Genomic DNA, 20,309 nt, shown 5'->3' with positions numbered 1-20,309 from the left:
TTCATTTTATAGATTACAACCCATCACTGAGGCAAGCCCAAGAGGAGCTTGAAGCAGAAGCGTCCCAAGTGCTGGGATTAAAGGCGTGCTCCACCACCACCCGGCTGGAGGAATGCTTTCTTATGCAGCCCACACCCACCTACCTAGGGATGACACCGCCCACAGTGGGCTGGACCCTCCTTCATCCATCAAGAAAATGCTCTGCAGACATGCCTACAGGACAATACAACAGGGACAATCCTTTCCAGGTTTTCCCTTCCCAGATGTGTGTCAAAGGGGCTCAACAGTTAAGAGCACTTTCGCTCTTCCAGAGGACCAGGGTTCAATTCTCTGAACCCACACAGTGGCTGGTGAACAATGCCTCCTGGCCCAAAGCCCTCTCGCCTTTGCCTGTGCGGTCAGGCATCTGTCACGCAGCCCACTAGCACTACAGCACCTCCTTTCTCCCATTTCTCACCCTTACCAGGATAGAAACCATGTGGGGTTTCATGTTCAAACTTCTACCCCCTTCCAGCTGGATTCTGGACAGCAATTACGAGCTACTACCGGGGTCACGGATCACAGTGCCTGCGCAGGTGGCCTGGCCTGACCTTTGGGAAGGGAGGGGTGGATAACTAAAGTGAGAGAGAGAGAGAGAGAGAGAGAGAGAGAGAGAGCGCGCGAGAGAGACAGAGGAGGTTGGGGGGGAGGGAGGTGAAGGGGAGGGGCAATCAAGAACCACGTGTCCTCACAGCAGCCAATCAGACACCTGACTCCGAAATCCGTTGACTGGGGAACCAGGGATTAACCAGGTTGTGCGCACGGGACAGGGGAGACAGGGACAGAGATTAACCAGGCTGTGCGCAGGTCTAGACGATCTGGTGTTTTGTATGTCAGGCTGGCTTCTAATTCACTCTGTAGCTAAGGGGACCCGAAGCTCCTGATCCTCCTGCCCCCACCTTCTGGGTGCTGGGTACATTACAGGCATGCGCCCATGCCCAGGTTTATTAGCTATTGGGAGTCGAACCCAGGGCCTCCTGCATCCTAGGCCAGCACACTGTCACCTGAGCTGTGTTCTCCGTTCTCTTTTGTTTCAATCACGTGAAAGAACTATGGGAACAAACGCCTGACTGCCTATTTTTCTGCCATACACTAAGCTTCCAGCTTCTTTCCGCAGGGCCTTCACAGTTCTTTGAGGATTAGGGTTGCTACTCTGAGCCTCGACGCTCAGCAGGGGTTTCCAAAGAACCCTGGGAGCCAGAGATTCAAAGGTGGCTAAGCTGCCTCACTCTGCCTCCTTAGGGTTCACAAGCTCGGGAGACTTCCGAAGATTGAGGTTCTAAGCTTAGCCTGTCACCTGGAAACGAGTGACTGGGTTACATAGTGAGTCCCAGGAATACACGGTAAAACCCTGTCTCAAAAAATTATCATACATAATGAGTTCCAGGCCAACCGGGCTATCTCAAAGAAGGAAAAACAAAAACAAACAAATAAAAAGACTGGGTTGAGATTATTGCAAATAGAAGCAGAAGGATGAGCTCAGATGAAAACTGGTTCAAACAAATCAGAGCCGGCTTCCCATCCTACTATCGGACCGGGTCTCAGCTTAGAAAAACAAGATTCCTCATAGTCGCCATACAGCAGACGATCGAGACCTTAGAGAGGCACAGGCTGTGTGCAGGGTAATCCATTGATCGTGATTGCAAACCAGCAGCCACTTTTCTTATTCTTTTGTTCCAAGACAGTTGGTTATTCCTGAAACTCACCCTGTAGACCAGGCTGGCCTCAAACTCACAGAAACCTGCCTACCTCTGCCTCCTGTGTGCCGGGATGAAAGGTGTGCACTACCATCACCCGGATTATCGTCCATTCTAGGAGGCGCTTGATTCCTGGAAATGTTCTCTTTCATCTTGCGTTTCCAAGGCTAGACGGAATGCTTTCCTCTGAGGATCTAGCCCTGCTCGGTGGACAGAGATAACAATCACCAAAACCAGGCTCTGACAGCAGGTACTTTATTAGAGGGCGCAGGGTGAAATAAGACAGCAAGGTGGGCGGGGTCGGCGTGGGCAGGAAGTGAGGTGACAGGCTAACAGAATTTCCCGGTGTCAAGGTTTTTGTATTCCTTGTTGTACGGGACCTTGGAGAAGCAGATGGCGGCCTCACGGTCACAGTTGCAGATGAAGTCCTCGCATTTGTTGTTTTTGGCTAGAGAGAAACAAGAACAGAGAATCGAATCGAGTGGAGCCCAGGACGCCACATGACAGAATGGAAAGAACCTGGTGACCATTCCGTGGGTTGCAGATGTAGGGTTGAGAGACAGAAGCAAAACGAAAGTACGTTGGGGTTGCCAAATTATAATAGAAATGTACTTCTTGTGCTGGAGAGAAGGCTCAGCGCTTAAGAGCACTGACTGCTCTTCCAGAGGTCCTGAGTTCAAATCCCAGCAACCACGTGGTGGCTCACGACCATCTATAATGGAATCTGACGCCCTCTTCTGGTGTGTCTGAAGACAGCAACAGTGTACTTACATATATAAAATAAATAAATCTTAAAAAAAAAAGAAAGAAAGGTACTTCTTGGGCTCAGTGGATCAAGTGGATAACACGCAAGCTCCAGCCTCTAACTGAGGATCCCCGAGCCCTTGAGCAAGGTGTGGTTGGGGCATCTGCAACTCTGTCAGTAAGTGGAGAGCACAAGTCGCCAGCACTTGTTGGCCTGTCAGGCTACAGGTGAGTGCCTTGATTAGTGAGAGGCTGGGTCTCTAAAGATATGACAGAGAGTGATAGAAGACACCAGGATGCCAACTTATTCTTAGACATAAAATAAAGAAACATTGTCAGGAGTGGTGGTGCACCTCTTTAGTCCCAGGACTTGGGAGGCAGAGGCAGGAGGATCCCTGAGTTCGAGGCCTGCCTGGTTTACAGAGCAAGTTCCAGGACAGCCAGGGCTACACAGAAAAACCCTATCTCAAAAAAACAAAACAAAACAACAAAAACAAAAAAAAAACATAAGCAGATAAACCTAAAAATCAGAAAAGTACAAATATTGGCTGTAATAATATTTTTGTGAATTGTGTGAAGATTACCCTTGTAGTATGCAAATGCTGATCTCTCTATCCCACCATTAATCTGGAGCCGGTATTGCAATGCTTATATTAAGAATCTCCTGTCTCAAGGGGCGGGAGAGACGGCTCAGCGGTTAAGAGCACTGATTGCTCTTCCAGAGGTCCTGAGTTCAAATCTCAGCAGCCACATGGTGGCTCACAGCCATCTGTAATGAGATCTGACGCCCTCTTCTGGCGAGCAGGTGTACGTGCAGATACTCATACATCAAATCTGACGCCCTCTTCTGGTGTGTCTGAAGACAGCTAGTTATGTACATCTCCTGTCTCAAGTTTGTGTAAACAATGCACACCATTTATTCTCTGACTTGTCAATAAAATCTGGAAAAGCCAATAGCTAGGAGAGACGGGACTTGTGGGAGGAGAAAGGATTCAGAGAGGCAGGGAGACTTGGGCACGAGGAAGGAGGAAGGAACAGGCTTGAGAATTTAACTTGAGCGTGGAAGGCTCTAAGTGCAAGGATTATGGGGACTTTGGCTGGGAAGTAGCAAGGTTAGATCAGAGGATTAGACTAGAATTATACTGTCTAGTTATTGTGCTTTTACACAAATAAATCTTAGTCTCTATGTCATTATTTGGGGACAAGCAAGGTTTAAGAAAAACTGCTGCTCTACCAATTTCCTGAATACATTTGTAATATTAATTCTTACATCAACTACCACTTATAAATTATATATCCTGGGCTGGAGAGAGGGCTCAGCAGTTAGGAGCACTAACTGCCATTCCAGACGTCCTGAGTTCAAATTCCCAGCAACTACATGGTGGCTCACAACCATCTGTAATGGGTTCTGATGACCTCTTCTGGTGTGTCTGAAGAGAGCAATGGTATATATATATATATATATATATATATATATATATACCAAAAAATTTATCTATTATATATATACATATGTATATATATAATAGATAAATCTTTTTTTAAATTATATGTCCTGCCTCTACATGCTGGGGTTACAGGTATGCACCACCATATCAATGTATAGGTTCCAGGGATGGAACTCAGGGCTCTGTGCATGCTAGACAAGCGATCTATAACTGAGTTACATTCCCAACCCTCTGATTCCTCGTCTGTAACGTGGGGATGAGAAATCTTTCCCGAATAGATGTTTAGTTCAGTGTTTGGCATATAAGCAATGATACAGCTTCCACGTGTTTAGAAAATACAAAATCAGTATATAACATAGCAGTTAAGGGGAGAAGCTTTGGGGAGGCAAGGTGGCTCAGGGAACAAAGGGGCTTGGTGCTAAGTCTGAGCCTGGGTCCCATTCCCGGGCCTCACATGGTGGAAGGAAAGAACTGACTCCCGAAAGCTGTGCACGTGTGTAATGCCATACACATGCCTCCCGTAAATACATAAAATCTGTCAAATGTGGGCACACTAAATGGTGACTGTCCCTGTCCCTCCCTCCCCCTTCCAAACCCGCCAGAGGCCAGGTAGAGAGTCCCGAGGTCTCAGAAGGTAACCCTACCGCTGCAGGTGATCTCGCTCCCGGAGCATGAGTAGGAGTAAGTGTTGGTGTAGGGGTTGTCTATGAGGAATTTACAGCTTTCCAGCTTCTTGGCCTGACTGTAGCAGTGGTCATGAGTCTGGCAGCACCTGGAGAGAGGAAGAAATGGCTGAAGGTGGGGTAGTGCACCCACCGGAGGTCGGTTCTCAGCTTGCAGTCTTTCTCAAGCAAGCGAGGCTGATTTAAGCACCAATGTTCCAGAAGCAATGGCTGGAGAATGACTCGAGATTCTGTGATCGCTATTAGCATATATTTATTGAAAGCTACTTTTTCCAGGTGTGGTGGCCCCCGCCTTTATTCAATCCCAGTACTTGAGGGTTGGGCATTTAGCTCAGTGGTAGAGTGCTTGCCTAGCAAGAACAAGGCTGTGGGTTCGGTCCTCAGCTCTGGAAAAAAAAAAAAGACAATCCCAGTACTTGAGGCAGAGGCAGGTGGATCTCTGAGTTTGAGATCAGCCAGGGCTATACAGCAAGACCCTGTCTCAAAAAATGACTTTTTTGTTTTGTTTTTTTGTTTTTTGTTTTCAAGACAGGGTTTCTCTGTATAGTTCTGGCTGTCCTAGAACTCATTCTGTAGACCAGGCTGGCCTCGAACTCAGAAATCCGCCTGCCTCTGTCTCCTCCTTTTTTTTTTTTTCAAAGCTGCAGGAATACAGTGAAATTACAAGTTATGAAGTTGCGATGACTTTTTTAAAGCCAAGGCTGACATGTGGATGGTTGGCAGTACCCTGCTCTGCCACTAGACGGTAGCATCGCGCACTTTACATTTCCACTTTCCACTTTCGGAGACCACTAGATTAATGGGTCCTCTAGGACCTCTTTCTTTACATAACAAGAGGTGAAAATATATGCTGAGCATTGTGATGCATGCCTTTAATTTCAGCACTCAGGAGGCAGAAGCTGGAGGATATCTGAGTTCACAGCCAGAGTTAGGCTACACAGAGAAACCCTGACTGGAAAACAAACAAACAAACAAACAAACAAATGTAAATAATGAATAACTAAACAAAAAGAATACACACGACGCTCAGGGACTGTGCATGCCTCCCCTTCCTGCCTCTCGAGACGAGATGTGATTGGCCGGTTCTCTGGCCCCACCCCCGTGCCCACGCTCCAGTCTCCCATGGGATAGACCACTCACCTGTCTAAGTCGTCCACTGGGGTGCCCCAGCCGCCCAAGCCACAGTAGCAGCCATAGTTGTTGTAATCCTTCAGGGGATCACTCCCGGGGATGGTGCACTTGATCATATTGCGGAACTGCCACACAGCCCGAGGGCTGATGCTGTGTGCAGCAGCGCCTGCTGCAAGAGTGTACAGCACATTCAAATCCACTCCGAACTGCTTTACCCGGGGTCCGAAGCCTGCCTGTTATCTTCTTTCTCGCTTCCTATCAGTTGCTGCCTCGGGAGAGCATCGGTTCCCAGAAGCCTACTAATGTGCGGATGATTGTCTCTTTTCATTATTTAGATCTTGGAGCTAAGTCGAACCTGAGCAGGAAGGTGTCTAGCCTCCAACTCAGCAGCAACCCTCCTGCCTCATCCTCCCCTTGTGCTAGGACTATAAACGAGCACCACTGGACCGGGCTGGGCTTGAACTCAGAAATCCACCTGCCTCTGCCTCCCAAGTGCTGGGATTAAAGGCATGTGCCACTGCCTGGTAATAATAAACAAATCTTAAAAAAAATAAGAAGTTTGCAGATGGAAGCCAGGACTTTGTGCTTGCTTGATTGAAACAGGGTCTCACATAACCTGGGAAAGCCTTAAACTTGCCTTGTAAGAAGATAACTTCAATTTGAACTTCTTTTTGTTGTTGTTGAATGGGGAGCCTGGGCTACGTGTTACCCTGCCTCAGGAAAAGAAGTTGGAGGAGGAGGAAGATGGAGGCAAGGATGAAAGAATGGTGTGGTGCTCAGTGCCTCCCACACGCAGGAACAGCCAACAGGAGGGCAATCAGTAAGTAAGTAGGTCTGAGCCGAAGCTGGGTCAGCGCAGGCCAGTGTGGACCAGTTCTGAGTTTGTCTCGCTGTGCCCTTCAGGGCTGTGTTCATAAATGCACAAACATCCTGGATTTCCCTCAGCCCCAGTGTCGGCCCTGCACCTCAGCCTGAGGCTTCTCCCTTCCATGGGTCTGGGACTCCACTTCATCTCTTCTTTCTCTCCACTGCCACTCCTGCCCAGGTCACCAATGGACAAGTGGCCGGAAGCACAAATAGGCTTGCCACTCTCTGAGTCACTTTCTGAGAGTTCCTGGACTGACTGAAATGTTACTATTTATTTAATCCTCTCTCTCTCTCTCTCTCTCTCTCTCTCTCTCTCTCTCTCTCTCTCTCTCTCCCCCTCTTTCTTTTTTTGAGTCTACCTATAGTCCAAGTCTTTTTTTTTTTTTTTTTTTTTTTTGGTTTTTTTGAGACAGGGTTTCTCTGTGTAGCCCTGGCTGTCCTGGAACTCACTTTGTAGACCAGGCTGGCCTCGAACTCAGAAATTCACCTGCCTCTGCCTCCCGAGAGCTGGGATTAAAGGCGTGCTCCATCACGCCCGGTTTATAGTCCAAGTCTTTTTTTTTTTTTTTTTTTTTATTAAAGATTTATTTATTATATGTAAGTACACTGTAGCTGTCTTCAGACACTCCAGAAGAGGGAGTCAGATCTCATTACAGATGGTTGTGAGCCACCATGTGGTTGCTGGGATTTGAACTCTGGACCTTCGGAAGAGCAGTCGGGTGCTCTTACCCACTGAGCCATCTCACCAGCCCCTATAGTCCAAGTCTTAAATTCTCAATCCTCCTGCTTCAGCCTCCTGAATGGCTAGAGAGATCTTGGCCTCGATGCTTCCCCATTAAAGAGGATCTTCCGGTCCACACATCCAAGCAGTGTCTCTACTGTCCCATGTTTTTTTGCTTCATAGTACTTCGGTTTGTGTTTGGACTGACATATGTGTGTGTATGTGTGCATATGTAGGTGGAGGGCAGAGGTCAACATCTGGAATCTTAACTCACTCTCTTATTCTTGACACCGAGTCTCTCAGTGAGCCCGGGGCTTGCCACTTGGCTATGGTGGCTGAGAGCTGGGGGCTTGGCTATGGTGGCTAAGCAGCAAGCCCCGGAGAGCTTCCACCTGTCTCCATCTCTGAAGTCATGGAATTGTAGGGGTGTCGCTGCTGTGCCTGGATTTTTCTGTGGGTGCTAAGGCATCCTAGCTAATGTGTTCCCACTCAGTCGGTAGGACAGGAGGTTCTCAAGAGCAGGTCTCCTGGCTTTCATTCTCCTTAAAGCCTATCACTGTGCTTAACACACGTTGTGGTGTATGTGTGTGTGATATGTATTTGTGTATGGTATGTGTGTGCCTGTGTGTGTGGTGTATGTGTGTGTATTGTGTTATGTGTTGTTTGTGTGTGTTTGTGTATGTCTGTATATGTGTGGTGTATATCTGCTTGCGTGTGTGGTGTGTGTGTCTCTTTGTGTGTATATGTGTGTGTATTGTGTTGTGTGTTGTTTGTGCATATTTGTGTGTGGTGTGTGTTTTGTGTGTGTGGTATATCTGTGTTTGTGTCTATGCAGTGAGTGTATTTGTGTTTGTGTGTGTGTGCATGTGACTCTAGATAAGCCATGAATAAAGTCAGTGAGTGAAGTATGTGCCTGGTACCTAGTAGACACTCCACAAAATTCTGTTGAATGAATGAGCAAACCTGTGCCATGACTGCGCTTGCCCAAAGCACAGGCTTTGCAGAGCAGCTCGTGGAGCAGAGGCCGTCAGCCGCTTGCACAGAGTCCTGCTGCATAAAGAGCACAGAGAACAAGGGACTTTCGGGGTCCCATCTCCTCAGTCACCATGCTGCCTTATCGTCTCACACGTTGTCCAGTTCCATCTTTTCATCTTTCTTCCATTCTCTTTTTTATCTTTTTGAGACAAGGTCTCACTCACTATACTGTCCTGGCTGGCATGAACTCACTCTGTAGACCAGGCTGGTTTTGAATTCACAGTTTCCTGCCTCTGTTTCCCTAGTGCTGGGATTGAAGGCACGCAGCAGCACCTTGCTTGGCCTCCTTTATTCATTCTTTCTGAGACAGGAGCTAACATTGTAAAAATAGGCTGGCCTTGAATTCATGACAATCCTTCTGCCTCAGCCTCTGGAGAGCTAGAATGATGAGTGTGAGCACCACAATGGGGTCTTCCTATGTAAACAAGGCTGACATCAAACTAGAAATCCTCCTGCCTCAGCCTCCTGAGCGTGGAGATCAAGGGCGCGTAAGACCCTGCCCTGCTTACTCTATTTTTGGGCTCATTCTGGCTAACCATTTGTGGGGAGACCCCAGGGACAAAGAAAGGGAGCAGCTGGCTTTTCCCACGATGTGGGTGACCCCTGTGGTGGCAGTAAGTAGGGGCTGTATCCCTAGGTGACACAGCTAGACATATGCTTTACAGAAGCTAGACACAGTCATAACTAACGCACAGAGTGTGCGCGTGTGCGCAAACACATGTGCTTTTGGAACAGGCACACGACGCTTTTATCTCTGAGGCTCAGTCTACAGCCTGATTGCAGGTCTCAATCATTGCTGGGTGAATAGAAACGACTTACGTGCCAACTACAGGTGACTCCGTGCACAGGGCCCAAATCTGTTTCTGTTCACGGAGCTGGGGATGTAATGCCTGTATGCAGATGGTGCCTGAATATGTAAATGAATCAGCTGGGCGTGGTGGCGGTGCACACCTTTAGTCCCAGCACTTGGGAGGCAGAGGCAGGCGGATTTCTGAGTTCGAGGCCAGCCTGGTCTACAAAGTGAGTTCCAGGACAGCCAGGACTATACAAAGAAACCCTATCTCGAAAACCAAAACAAAATAAAACAAAAATTGCAGACTCAAGCCAGGCACAGATGGAATCCTAACACTTCAGAGGCTGAGAGAGGAGGGTCCCAAGGCTGGGCTATACTGTGGAGAGGAGACATCTTGAGCCATATAGCAAGGTCATATCAATAAAATAATAATGATTACTATTGATGGTGATGATGATAAGGGGGTCGGTTGGAGAGATGGCTCAGAAGTCATGAACACTTTCGTTCCTTCCATGGGATTCAGGTCTGGTTCTAGCACCCATATGGCAGGCAGCTCATAGTTATTTACAACTCCAGTGCTACAGGATCTGACCCTTCTTCTGGTCTCTGCAGGCACTGCTCACACAATATATACCATATGTGCAGGCAAAACGCTCAGACACATAATGATATATATATATATATATATCAGGACAGCCAGGACTATACAAAGAAACCCTATCTATATCTATATATAGAGAGAGAGGGTTTCTCTGTGTAGCTCTGACTGTCCTGAAACTTGCTTTGTAGACAAGACTGGCCTCGAACTTACAGAGATCTGCTGGCCTCTGCCTTCTGAGAGCTGGGATTAAAGACATTAGTACTACTTGGGGAAAAAAATTTTTTTTTAAAGAAAAAGAAAAGGAAAAGTTGTTAGGGCACTGGCAAGGCCAAGGAAAGTGGTGCCAGGGCAAGAAGACATCAGAGGCAGAAGGGGGCTTCCTTTGCTTGGGTAGGCAAATGAGGGAGCATTTTCTAAGGGGTCATCTGAGTTCAGACCCAGAGGTCGAAAAGCACCAGCTGTCCTGAACACTGGGGTGAAGAGGAGACCCCAACCCAGAGGCTATTAGACCCTAAGGAGAATGCCAAACAATTCCAGCGTGACCAGTGGGAGGGAGGCATTGGAGAAGAGGGAGACCGTAAGGTGCTCAGAGAGAGGCGACAGAGGGGCCTACCTGTGAGCAGAGCAGCCAGCAGAAGGAGTTTCATCTTCAGAAGGAGTGAGGGGAGAACTCCAGTGACTTCCCTCTTTTATACATGGGGCCCCACGCTCCCAAGATAAGGCTGTTTGCTTTGCTCTTAGCCACTCTGGGCTGGCCTTGGTCTATCGGGGGAACAACACAGAGGGATTTGCCTGTAAGAGAAAATAATGCCACAGATTTGCGCCTGGCACTTCCTCCCCAAGGGGATGGTTTCCAGATCTTGGAATCCTTTACTACTCCCCCTAACCCCATTATGACAAGTCTCAGGTTGCCCTGGAACTCATGGGACATCTTTGAACTCCTCTTTACTTTATTAATTTTTTTTTTGAGACAAGGTTTCTAGCCCAGGCTGGCCTCAATCTTGCTGTGTAGCTGAGGATAGCCTTAAATTTTTTTTTTTTTAGATTTAAAAAAAAATATATTTTTAAAAATGCACTCATTTACGTATGAGTGCTCTGTCCGCAGGTACACCTGTAGTCCAGAAGAGGGCATCAGATCCCTTTTACAGACAGTCATGAGCCACCTTGTAGTTGCTGGGAATTGAACTCAGACCTCTGAAAGAACAGACTGCCTGTTGTAGAAATTACTTTAAATCTCAGCCCGAGGTTTCTTTCTTTCTTTTAGATATTTATTTACTTATTTTTATGTATATGAGTACACTGTAGCTGTACAGATGGTTGTGAGCCTTCATGTGGTTGTTGGGAATTGAATTTTAGGACCTCTGCTCGCTCTGGTCGGCCTCGCTTGCTCTGGCCCAAAGATTTATTTATTATATTATAATAAGTCCACTGTTGCTGTCTTCAGACACCAACATCAGATCTTATTATGGGTGGTTGTGAGCCACCATGTGGTTGCTGGGATTCGAACTCAGTTCGTTCGGGAGTGCAGTTGGTGCTCTTACCCGCTGAGCCATCTCGCCAGCCCCAGGCCCAAGGTTTCTACCCCACCTTAGACCATTTAGACTCCGGAACACACACAACAATAAGCTTCAAGCAGCATAGTTGCTGGGCAGCTGCCTACCCTCTGGGCTATTAGAATCTACCTTCCTATCGATAACCCCGAGTTATTACTTACTATATTTCATCTGGACTGCTCTTATCTCCAATTGGTCAGCCCACGTGGTGACGTTTTCCCTTTTTCCTAACCAAAGATGGCCTCTCCTTCCTCTTCTCCTCTCCTTCTTCTCTGACCCCAAGAGTGGGAAACCTAAACACCTAAACCCCACGTATGTCTCTTCTGCCCAGCTATTGGCTGTCTGCATCTTTATTTACCAATCAGAAATAAGTTGGGGCAGGGTCAGAGGTATTGGGGGCTCGCACTTTGCATTACAATAGACGGGCAAAGATGAAAACCTCAGCACAGCCAGCGCTCTTAAGCGCGATCTATCTCACTAGCTCCCTTGTGTGTGCATGTGAGAGTGCAGACGCCACACAGACCAGAAGAGGGAGTCAGTTACAGGGGTTCTGAGCCACCGACGTGAATGCTGGGAATGGAACTTGGTGCTCTGCCACAGCGGTATGATCTTAACCTGAAGCCTGACCCTGAGCTTCTGATACTCCTGCCTCCTCGCACGGCTCCTTAGCCTAGCTTCAAGGGACCTGGGGCAACTATCCTGTTAGACACCGTAAGAAGTCGGGGAGGAAGGCAGGGTGGAGATGACTCCTGCCTTTGTGTCTGGAATGCTTGGGTTTGCGTGGGGGCGGTGTCATTGAATGGTTCTATCTACCATGCCCTCTACAGATGAGGAAAGGCGTTCAGAGAGGTGAAATAATTTGCCTAAGGTCACAGACTGTGAGTAAGCAAGGCAAGGTTGGTTCATGCTTATGTCTGTCAAACTCCAAGCCACGCATCTTAGTTTCTTCCCACTCTGAAAACATCATATTTTTGCTTCCCAGTGCAGGTTTGTGAGAAAATTTTGGAGATGTGGAATCAGACCAGAATGACTCTTGGAACAGTCAAGGACTTAGCAGTTAATGTATAGTCTGTAAACGCCTACAGACTAGAACTTGGGAACTTTTTTTTTTTTTTTTTTTTTTTTTTTTTTTTTGAGACAGGGTTTCTCTGTATAGCCCTGACTGTCCTGGAACTCACTCTGTAGACCAGGAGACCAGGCTGGCCTCTAATTCAGAAATCTGCCTGCTTCTGCCTCCCAAGTGCTGGGATTAAAGGGGTGAACGAATTTTGTGGGTGAACAAATTCTTTAAATTTCTAGCTTAGTAAGTCTAGCTCAGCTTCCATCACTGCCCTCAGAGTCCTTTTTAAAAAAAATTATTTAATTCTATTGCATGTATTAGTGCTCTGCTGCATATGCATCCACTTGCCTGAAGAGGGCGTCAGATCCCATTACAGATGGTTGTGACCCATCATGTGGTTGCTGGGAATTGAACTCAAGACCTGGAAGAGCAGTCACTGAGCCATCTCATCAGGACCCCTACCCCTACCCCATAGAGTCCCCCCCCCCTTTTTTTTTCTTCGAGACAGGGTTTCTCTGTGTAGCCCTGGTTGTCCTGGAACTCACTTTGTAGACCAGGCTGGTCTCGAACTCAGAAATTCACCTGCCTCTTCCTCCCAAGTGCTGGGATCAAAGGCATGCGCCACCACGCCCGGCTCTTTTTTTTTTTTTTTTTTTTTTTTTAAGACTTATTTATTTATTTATTTATTTATTTATTTATTACTTGTAAGTACACTGTAGCTTGCACCAGAAGAGGGCATCAGATCTCATTATGGGTGGTTGTGAGCCACCACGTGGTTGCTGGGATTTGAACTTCGGACCTTCGGAAGAGCAGTTGGGTGGGTGCTCTTACCCACTGAGCCATCTCACCAGCCCCATAGAGTCCCTTTCATACTCGCTCCCAGCATCATGTGTCTTCCAAGGTCTTGTCTTAGCTGACATCACTCTGCCAATCACCCTGAGTCTGGGAAAGCAGCAAGCCACAGCACACCACCAGTGTTTCTTGGTGCGTTTCTCTCTATGGAGGCTGGACAAATGCAGCTCAGCTATGCAGTGTAAGGGGGACCGAGACGTACATCTTGTTAGTGAGGAATCCTTATCATGTGTCCTCTTACATGCTTGCATTAGCACAGCAGCCCTCTCTCTGGTGTCTGCTTCAGCAAAACGTTCCTTCACAAGTCCGCCTTAGCCTTTCACACCTGTGTCCACTTTAACAAACCACTCCTTCATGTCTGCCCTAGTAAAACACCATCCAACCGACTTTCCAAAGAACCTTCAAATTTCCACTTCCATCATCCCAGGAAGAAACCTTGCTCCCACTGGTAATGATTTCTTCCCAATTCCTAGCAACAACTAATCCACTGTGTGTCCCCGTGGGTTTTTTTCATCTGGAACTTTTGCATGCATGCTGAATATTCTTATTCAAACCTACAGGCCGGAGTGATGGCTCAGGGGTTGAGAACACTGGCTGTTCTTCCAGAGGACCCAGGTTCAATTCCCAGCACCCACATAGCACCCACAACTGTTATAATTCCAGTTCCAGAAAATCTGATATCCTCTTCTGGCCTCCAAGGGAACCAGGCAGGTACATGGTACACATACATACGTGCATACAGAACACACATTAAAAAATTAAAATTCAAAACCCAGCGTGGGGAGTGAGGGGGGGGTGCATGGCTTTAAACCCAGCACATGGGAGGCAGAGGCAGGCAGATTTCTGAGTTTGAAGCCATCCTGGTCTAGAGAACCTATTTCCAGAACAGCCAGGCTACACAGAGAAATCTCAGTGGTTAAGAGCAGTGACTGCTCTTTCAGAGGTCCTGAGTTCAATCTCCAGCAACCACATGGTGGCTCACAACCATCTACAATGGGATCTGACACCCTCTTCTGGAGACAACTACAGTGTACTCCTATACATAAAATAAATAAATAAATCTTTTTTTTTTTTGGTTTTTTTTTTTGAGACAGGGTTTCTCTGTATAGCCCTGGCTGTCCTGGAGCTCACTTTGTAGACCAGGCTGGCCTCGAACTCAGAAATCCGCCTGCCTCTGCCTCTGCCTCCGGAGTGCTGGGATTAAAGGCGTGCGCCACCACGCCCAGCATAAATAAATCTTTTAAAAAAATAAATAAAATTACTTATTACTTCCAGATTACATATATGAGTATTTATAGATGATACATGAATTTTACTTTTAGACTTGGGTTCCATACCTAAGATACCTTGTCACTCTCTCTCTCTCTCTCTCTCTCTCTCTCACACACACACACACACACACCCCTCCCCCAAACCTGTAGAAAAAAAATCTGTCCTGGTGGGTACAGAAAAGCACAATCAATGACAAATGTCACATGATTTCCTGGGGGCATTGTGAACTAACATCTACTTACTTTCTATGACATACTAACAACAGCCTACAGGAATGACTCTGCCAGAGGCTAACGTGGTGAGCCTGTGAGTTCACAAGGCTTACTTACAGGAACCTGGGTGCCCCCCAGCCCAAACAGCTACATCATCAAAACCTCCCACCTCCGCGTACATGGGTGATGATCTCCAAAGGGTCCATAGATCTGGTCCCCTCCCAGAACTGCTGGAGACCACACGAAGCAGAGAGGATGACACACCTCTGGGGACAGGGAGCAAGGACCACAAAGCTGGAATTGCAGACAAGGGTCCAGTGACGCTCACCACCCAGGCTTGATCATAGGAAGTTCTCATGAGTACGGGGAGTGTTGGCTGCTCTGAACTCACAATAGTTCTGCCGTGCCTGGAGGACCAACTTCTATATTAGTTAGGTTTTTACTGCTGTGAACAGACACCATGACCAAGGCAAGTCTTATTAAAAAACAACAACATTTAATTGGGGCTGGCTTACAGATTCAGAGGTTCAGTCCATTACCTTCAAGGTGAGTTCCCCAATGATGTTACGTATTACATGTTTCGCTGTCCCTTACCCTAAATATTTGAGACCAAAATATTTTAGGTGTTGGGGTCCCCTGGAACTGGAAAAATAAGACAGCTCAAAGGTGCCGCATGGGTCCTGTGCAGGAGTAAAAAGTGACCCTAACCACTGAGCCATCTCCCCAGCCCCAGGCCTTTTTACCTTATCACATTTATTTATTCATTTGATTATTCTTTTTAAAAATATTTATTTATTTTACAAGGCTTATTTATTTATTATTATATATAAGTACGTTGTAGCTGTTTTCAGACACACCAGAAGAGGTCATCCAATCTCATTAGAGATGGTTGTGAGCCACCGTGTGGTTGCTGGGATTTGAACTCAGGACCTCTGGAAGAGCAGTCAGTACTCTTAACCACTGAGAGATCTCTCCAGCTCTTGCTCTGGCCCCGCTCACTCAGGCCCTGCTCACTCTAGCTGTCTTCAGACACCCCAGAAGAGATCATCAGATCTCATTATGGTTGGTTATGAGCCACCATGTGGTTGCTGGGAATTGAACCTCTGATTCATCTCTCCAGCCCTCATTTGATTGTCCTTATTGAGCAGAGATTTCTCTCGACAGTTTCCACCTAGTTAATCAACATCTCGCTGGGATTACAGGCTGTGGCGTTGATAGTTCTGAGCTGCCCTGGTCAGGCAGGGATATATCTTGTAGGATGCACAAGGTGATGGGATATGAAAGCAAGTACACTGATCTGTTTTGCTGGATCGCTTTCAGGTGTGGAAGTAGGCAGAGAATGGGGTAGAGCTAGAAATGGTTACACCTGCAGCTTCCCACTAATGCATCTTCCTCCACCCTGAGCGAGGTCATCTTGTGTGAGAGTCTGGCGGAATCAACTCTCTTTCTCACTGAGTGAGCGATAACCTCCTCTGACCTCTGCCCACCTGTGATCCCAGCTGTGGAGGATGTGCCAGGGCTGACAGCGTAGCTTAGTGTTGGAGTGTTTGCTTAGCCTGTGTGAGGCCCTGAGTTCAACCCTAGCAGTGTGCACACACGCACGCATGCACACGCATACACACTCACTTACACAATGTACATACACATTTGAGCACAGGTGCATAGGCACGCCCGTGCTTGTGCACACACACACTCACACATGCACACGCGTGCATGCACACACACATGTGTACCTACACACCAGTGTACACACATACTCATGTACAAACATGCTTGCACACACACACGGATGCACACACATTCATGCACACACATTGCAATGCACGCACGTGCATACACACTTGCGCACGCACGCACGCGCACACACACACATGCATGCACACACATGCACTCACACTCACATACAGGCTCACACAAAGAAGAAAATAACATGGGCATGGTGGTGTGTGACTGTAATCCAAGCACTCAGGAGGCTGTGGCAGGAGAATTGAGAGTCACAGGCTAGCTGGGCTACACAACCATTCATTCTTGCTTCTCTAGCTGTTCTTTGACAGTTTGCAACCTGTGGCTACTGTGTTCTTAGCTCACACATAGAATGCACACACCTGCACAGGCAGTGCTGCCTGGCAGAGCTAGCTACTAAAGATAGCCACAGAGGCCAAGTCCATATTGATGACAAAGCAAAGAAAAAGGGCTAGCCCAAGACCCTATACCAGCTCAAATGCAGGGACCAGCAAAGTGCTGACCCCTTCCCCTGTGGATGCTATGAGGTCAAAAGAAGATAGAGAGGAAGACATTGACCCTGGGGTTGGGACTGGAGGATGCTAAGGGATAGAGATGTGTGGTCCAAGGTGCAAGCAGCTGGCACATCCCATCCTCCGAGCTGATTATACTTACTAAGTGCTAAGTCTGTCCCAAGAACCTGACCCAGCCTTTGAGGTAGATCCAGTTAGAAATTTGATTTTTAATTGCTTAGTTAGTGTGTGTGTGTGTGTGTGTGTGCAACCACAGTCACCATATTCAGGGCAGTGAGTGCCACAGGTTTCACCAGGGTCCAGGGCAGTCTGGGCAAATTCTCTGGTGCCACACTAAGTGGAGAGGCCATGCTAAGCGAAAGCTACTGGCCGGCCGCAGTCCCTGCAGAAGTTCCCTGAAGACCTCCCCAGCCCCTCACAGTCTGTGCTCTGGTTTCTGCTGGCTGAGATCCGCGCACAGGTGTGTAAAACTCCACCTCTCCCTGTCTGGAAAAAAAATACAATGTCAAGTGGAAAGTACAGGCCCTGATAGCTTCTTGACTCCTTCAGGTGCCGGCATACCCACACTCCAGTAAGGTCAAGGTCACATCTGCTGCACCCTCAAAGGATAAGGCTCCGGCTTTCCTGGAAATGCTTAAAAGAGCTGCTCGCTGCCATGGCGAAGCACCCCCTTAGGCTTGGCATAGAAGGCGACGGACTTTGCCCGAGAAGCTCAGCAGCGGGTCTCCTGACGTCATCTTCCCCACGTGACAGGATAAAGTGGGCTCAGAGAAGTTAGATAATATGTTCAAAGTCACACAGCCCGAGTCATACTGAGATCCCAGCAATTCCGAAGCGAAAATAGGGGGTTCGGGAGTTCCGAGTCCACCTGGGCTCCCAAGTGAAACTGTAGGAAAGCAAGGTGGGTGGGCAGGGGCTGGAAAGATGGCCCGGAAGTTAGAAGCACTGTCCGTTCTTCCCAAGGACCCAGGTTCGATTCCCAAACCCCATATGGCCTCTTCTGATCTCTGCAGGCACCAGGCATGCCCTCGGTCCCACACATATCCATTCAGGCAAAACACCTATTATACATACAAAGTAAAACTAAGAAGAAAATAATGAAAAGGGAGGAAGGGGCTGGGAAGATACTTCTGTGAATAAAATAACTGCTCACAAGCAAGAGGACCAGGGTTCAAATCCTCAGAGCTCATTCAGTGCTGAAGGGCAGGACAAGCAAGTTGGAGAAAGGGGATCCCTGCCACCCAGCTATCTTGTCTGGCTTGTCAGTCCCATATCAGAGAGCTCTGGGCTCAACTGAGAGACCCTTCTGAATAAATAGAGACAGAGGGAGGCTGCATGTCATCTTTAGGCTTTCTCACTCAAGTGTGCACGCACACATGTATGTGCCCACTCACAGGAGAACATGCATGCATGCATGTACACACACACAGAGTGGTGGCAGCACACGCATGTGGTCCCAGCTGCTTGGCAGGCTGATGTAGGATCCAATAAAGCCTAGGAGGTAAAGTGCAGCAACGTAGTGAGGCCTCCATCTCCAAAACAAAGCAGAACACTTATACGTTATCCTCCTTTCTCTAATTTTGGTTGATTATGTGTGAACATTGAGTGAGACAAGCAATATAAGTATGCAGAGGTAGAGAAGACAGCAAAACAAACTCACTTCTTGTCAACATTTCCCAATCGTCTTCCTTCCTTTCCTTCTTCATTTTTTTCTCTACATTAAACGTTCCTTTTTTGTTTGTTTGTTTGTTTGTTTGTTTTTCAAGACAGGGTCTCATGGTTCTCCGGGTGACCTTAGACTTGACACACAGTCTAGGATGATGACCTCTGACTTCCGACCTTCCTGTTTCCACATCTCAAGTTTTAGACTAATAGGCATCCACCACTGTACTGGACTCTAGCTAGCGGAGCACTCTTCCAGCCGGGTCACACCTCCAGTCATTTCATTTTTTCTTTTGTTATTGGTGTGTGTGTGTGTGAGAGAGAGACAGAGACAGAGACAGAGACAGAGACAGGTGGGGTGACAGGGAGGGAGGGAGAAGATGAAGGGGAGGGAAGAGGAAGGGAGGGAGACAAGGAAGGAGAGGAGGGGGAGAGAGGGATGGAGGGAGGGGAAGGAGGAGGAAAGGAGGGAGGGAGGAGGGAAGGGAGGGAGAGCACCCATGTGCCACAGCCCACACTTGGATGTCAGAGGATGACTTTCTTTCCCTCCACCTTGTTTCTGCCCCTGTGTGATTCTCTGGTCTCCACGGCTCATCCTGAGTGCTGAGATTACAGAGTTGCAGACCCTTGCAGCCATATCTGGCTTCTTCACAGGCATCCAGGAATAGAACTCAGGTCGTCAGACTGGTGTGGTACCCACTGTCACCCTCGGCTACCTCAGCAGGCCCATCACTCTGCTCGCATTTTTGTTGACTGTTTTAGTTTTTATTTGTATGCATGTGTGTGTACCAGGCGCATGCAAGAGTTCGTGGAAGCTGGAAGAGGGTGTCAAATGCTCTGAGACTGAAACGAGGAGGTTGGGAGATGTTCAGTGTGGTGGCTGGGAACTGAACTCCCCCCGGGCCACTGGGTTCTTCTCTCTTCAGCACCTCAAGAAACTTTTTATTATTGGGGGTGGAGGGGGATCTTTGTTTCTAGTTTGATGGCTCAATTGTATGAAATATATTCACATTGTTAAGGTTTCACCCTACACCTCTGAAATGCTGAACCCATTGGACAATGCCCTCTCTTAGCCACTGGCAACTGCTGTAATCTTGGAGGGGCTTTGCTTCTGTCTTTGTGAACTTAGGGGACGAGCCCCCACACTCCACATGGTAGGCAAGACCTCTGTCATCAAGTTATATCATGGGACCCATTACTGCAATTTTTTTTTGGTGTTTCTCCCCCCGCCCTCCAGACAGGGTTTCTCTGTATAGCCCTGGCTGTCCTGGAACTCACTTTGTAGACCAGGCTGGCCTCGAACTCCCATTACTACAATTTCAAAAGTTTGATTAAGATCCTTCATATAGGATCGTCCCAAATAGGCTATCCCCCTAGCCCAGCCACACTGCTGACATTCCAGGGCTCATCTCAGTCTCCTTCATCCCTCTTTGCACGTCCTGACCAAGATGCTGGAAACAGAGTTGGGTTGAGTTGGAAAAGCAGGACCATTACCAGGAGGAAAATAGGTCAGGACAAGAGAAGTTAAGAAATGGTGTGTTGGGAGCTGGAGAGATGGCTCATGGGTTAAGAGCTCTTCCAGAGGTCCTAAGTTCAAGTCCCAGCCACCACATAGTGGTTCACAACCATCTGTAATGGGATCCGATTCCTTCTTCTGGTGTAAACCTCACGGGGTCAGTTCTCC

The 20,309-nt window shown here is 47.7% G+C and overlaps 1 protein-coding gene across 4 annotated transcripts; it reads right to left on the bottom strand.

The window, feature by feature from the left end:
* Positions 1-1,970: 1,970 nt before the first annotated feature.
* Positions 1,971-10,551, bottom strand: Pla2g1b (phospholipase A2, group IB, pancreas). Of its 4 annotated transcripts, none has more exons than NM_011107.2 (4): positions 10,373-10,551; positions 5,752-5,911; positions 4,573-4,700; positions 1,971-2,184 (listed from the first exon to the last, which is right to left on the bottom strand). In NM_011107.2, the coding sequence occupies exons 1-4, from the start codon at positions 10,404-10,406 to the stop codon at positions 2,066-2,068; spliced, it is 441 nt and encodes a 146-aa protein (NP_035237.1). In that variant the 5' UTR covers positions 10,407-10,551; the 3' UTR covers positions 1,971-2,065. The 4 variants fall into 4 exon arrangements, 3 of the variants coding, with proteins under 3 accessions (NP_035237.1, NP_001343515.1, NP_001343516.1); NM_001356586.1 differs by having other exon boundaries at positions 5,752-5,908; NR_151517.1 differs by lacking the exon at positions 5,752-5,911.
* Positions 10,552-20,309: the final 9,758 nt, after the last annotated feature.

Source organism: Mus musculus, chromosome 5 (assembly GCF_000001635.26).
Source record: "Mus musculus strain C57BL/6J chromosome 5, GRCm38.p6 C57BL/6J".
Taxonomy (NCBI): domain Eukaryota; kingdom Metazoa; phylum Chordata; class Mammalia; order Rodentia; family Muridae; genus Mus; species Mus musculus.
The sequence above is the reverse complement of the archived record's forward strand: the minus strand, read 5'-3'. Positions and strand labels throughout refer to the sequence as shown.

What these genes read in the sequence shown, in the direction of transcription:
- Pla2g1b (NM_011107.2), bottom strand. Translation starts at nt 10,406, where the DNA reads ATGAAACTCCTTCTGCTGGCTGCTCTGCTCACAG. An exon ending in CCAGTGGACGACTTAGACAG is followed by an intron (nt 4,701 to 5,751) that starts GTGAGTGGTCTA and finishes TCCTCTCTCCAG; the next exon opens with GTGCTGCCAGACTCATGACC. An exon ending in GAGCGAGATCACCTGCAGCG is followed by an intron (nt 2,185 to 4,572) that starts GTAGGGTTACCT and finishes GTTTCTCTCTAG; the next exon opens with CCAAAAACAACAAATGCGAG.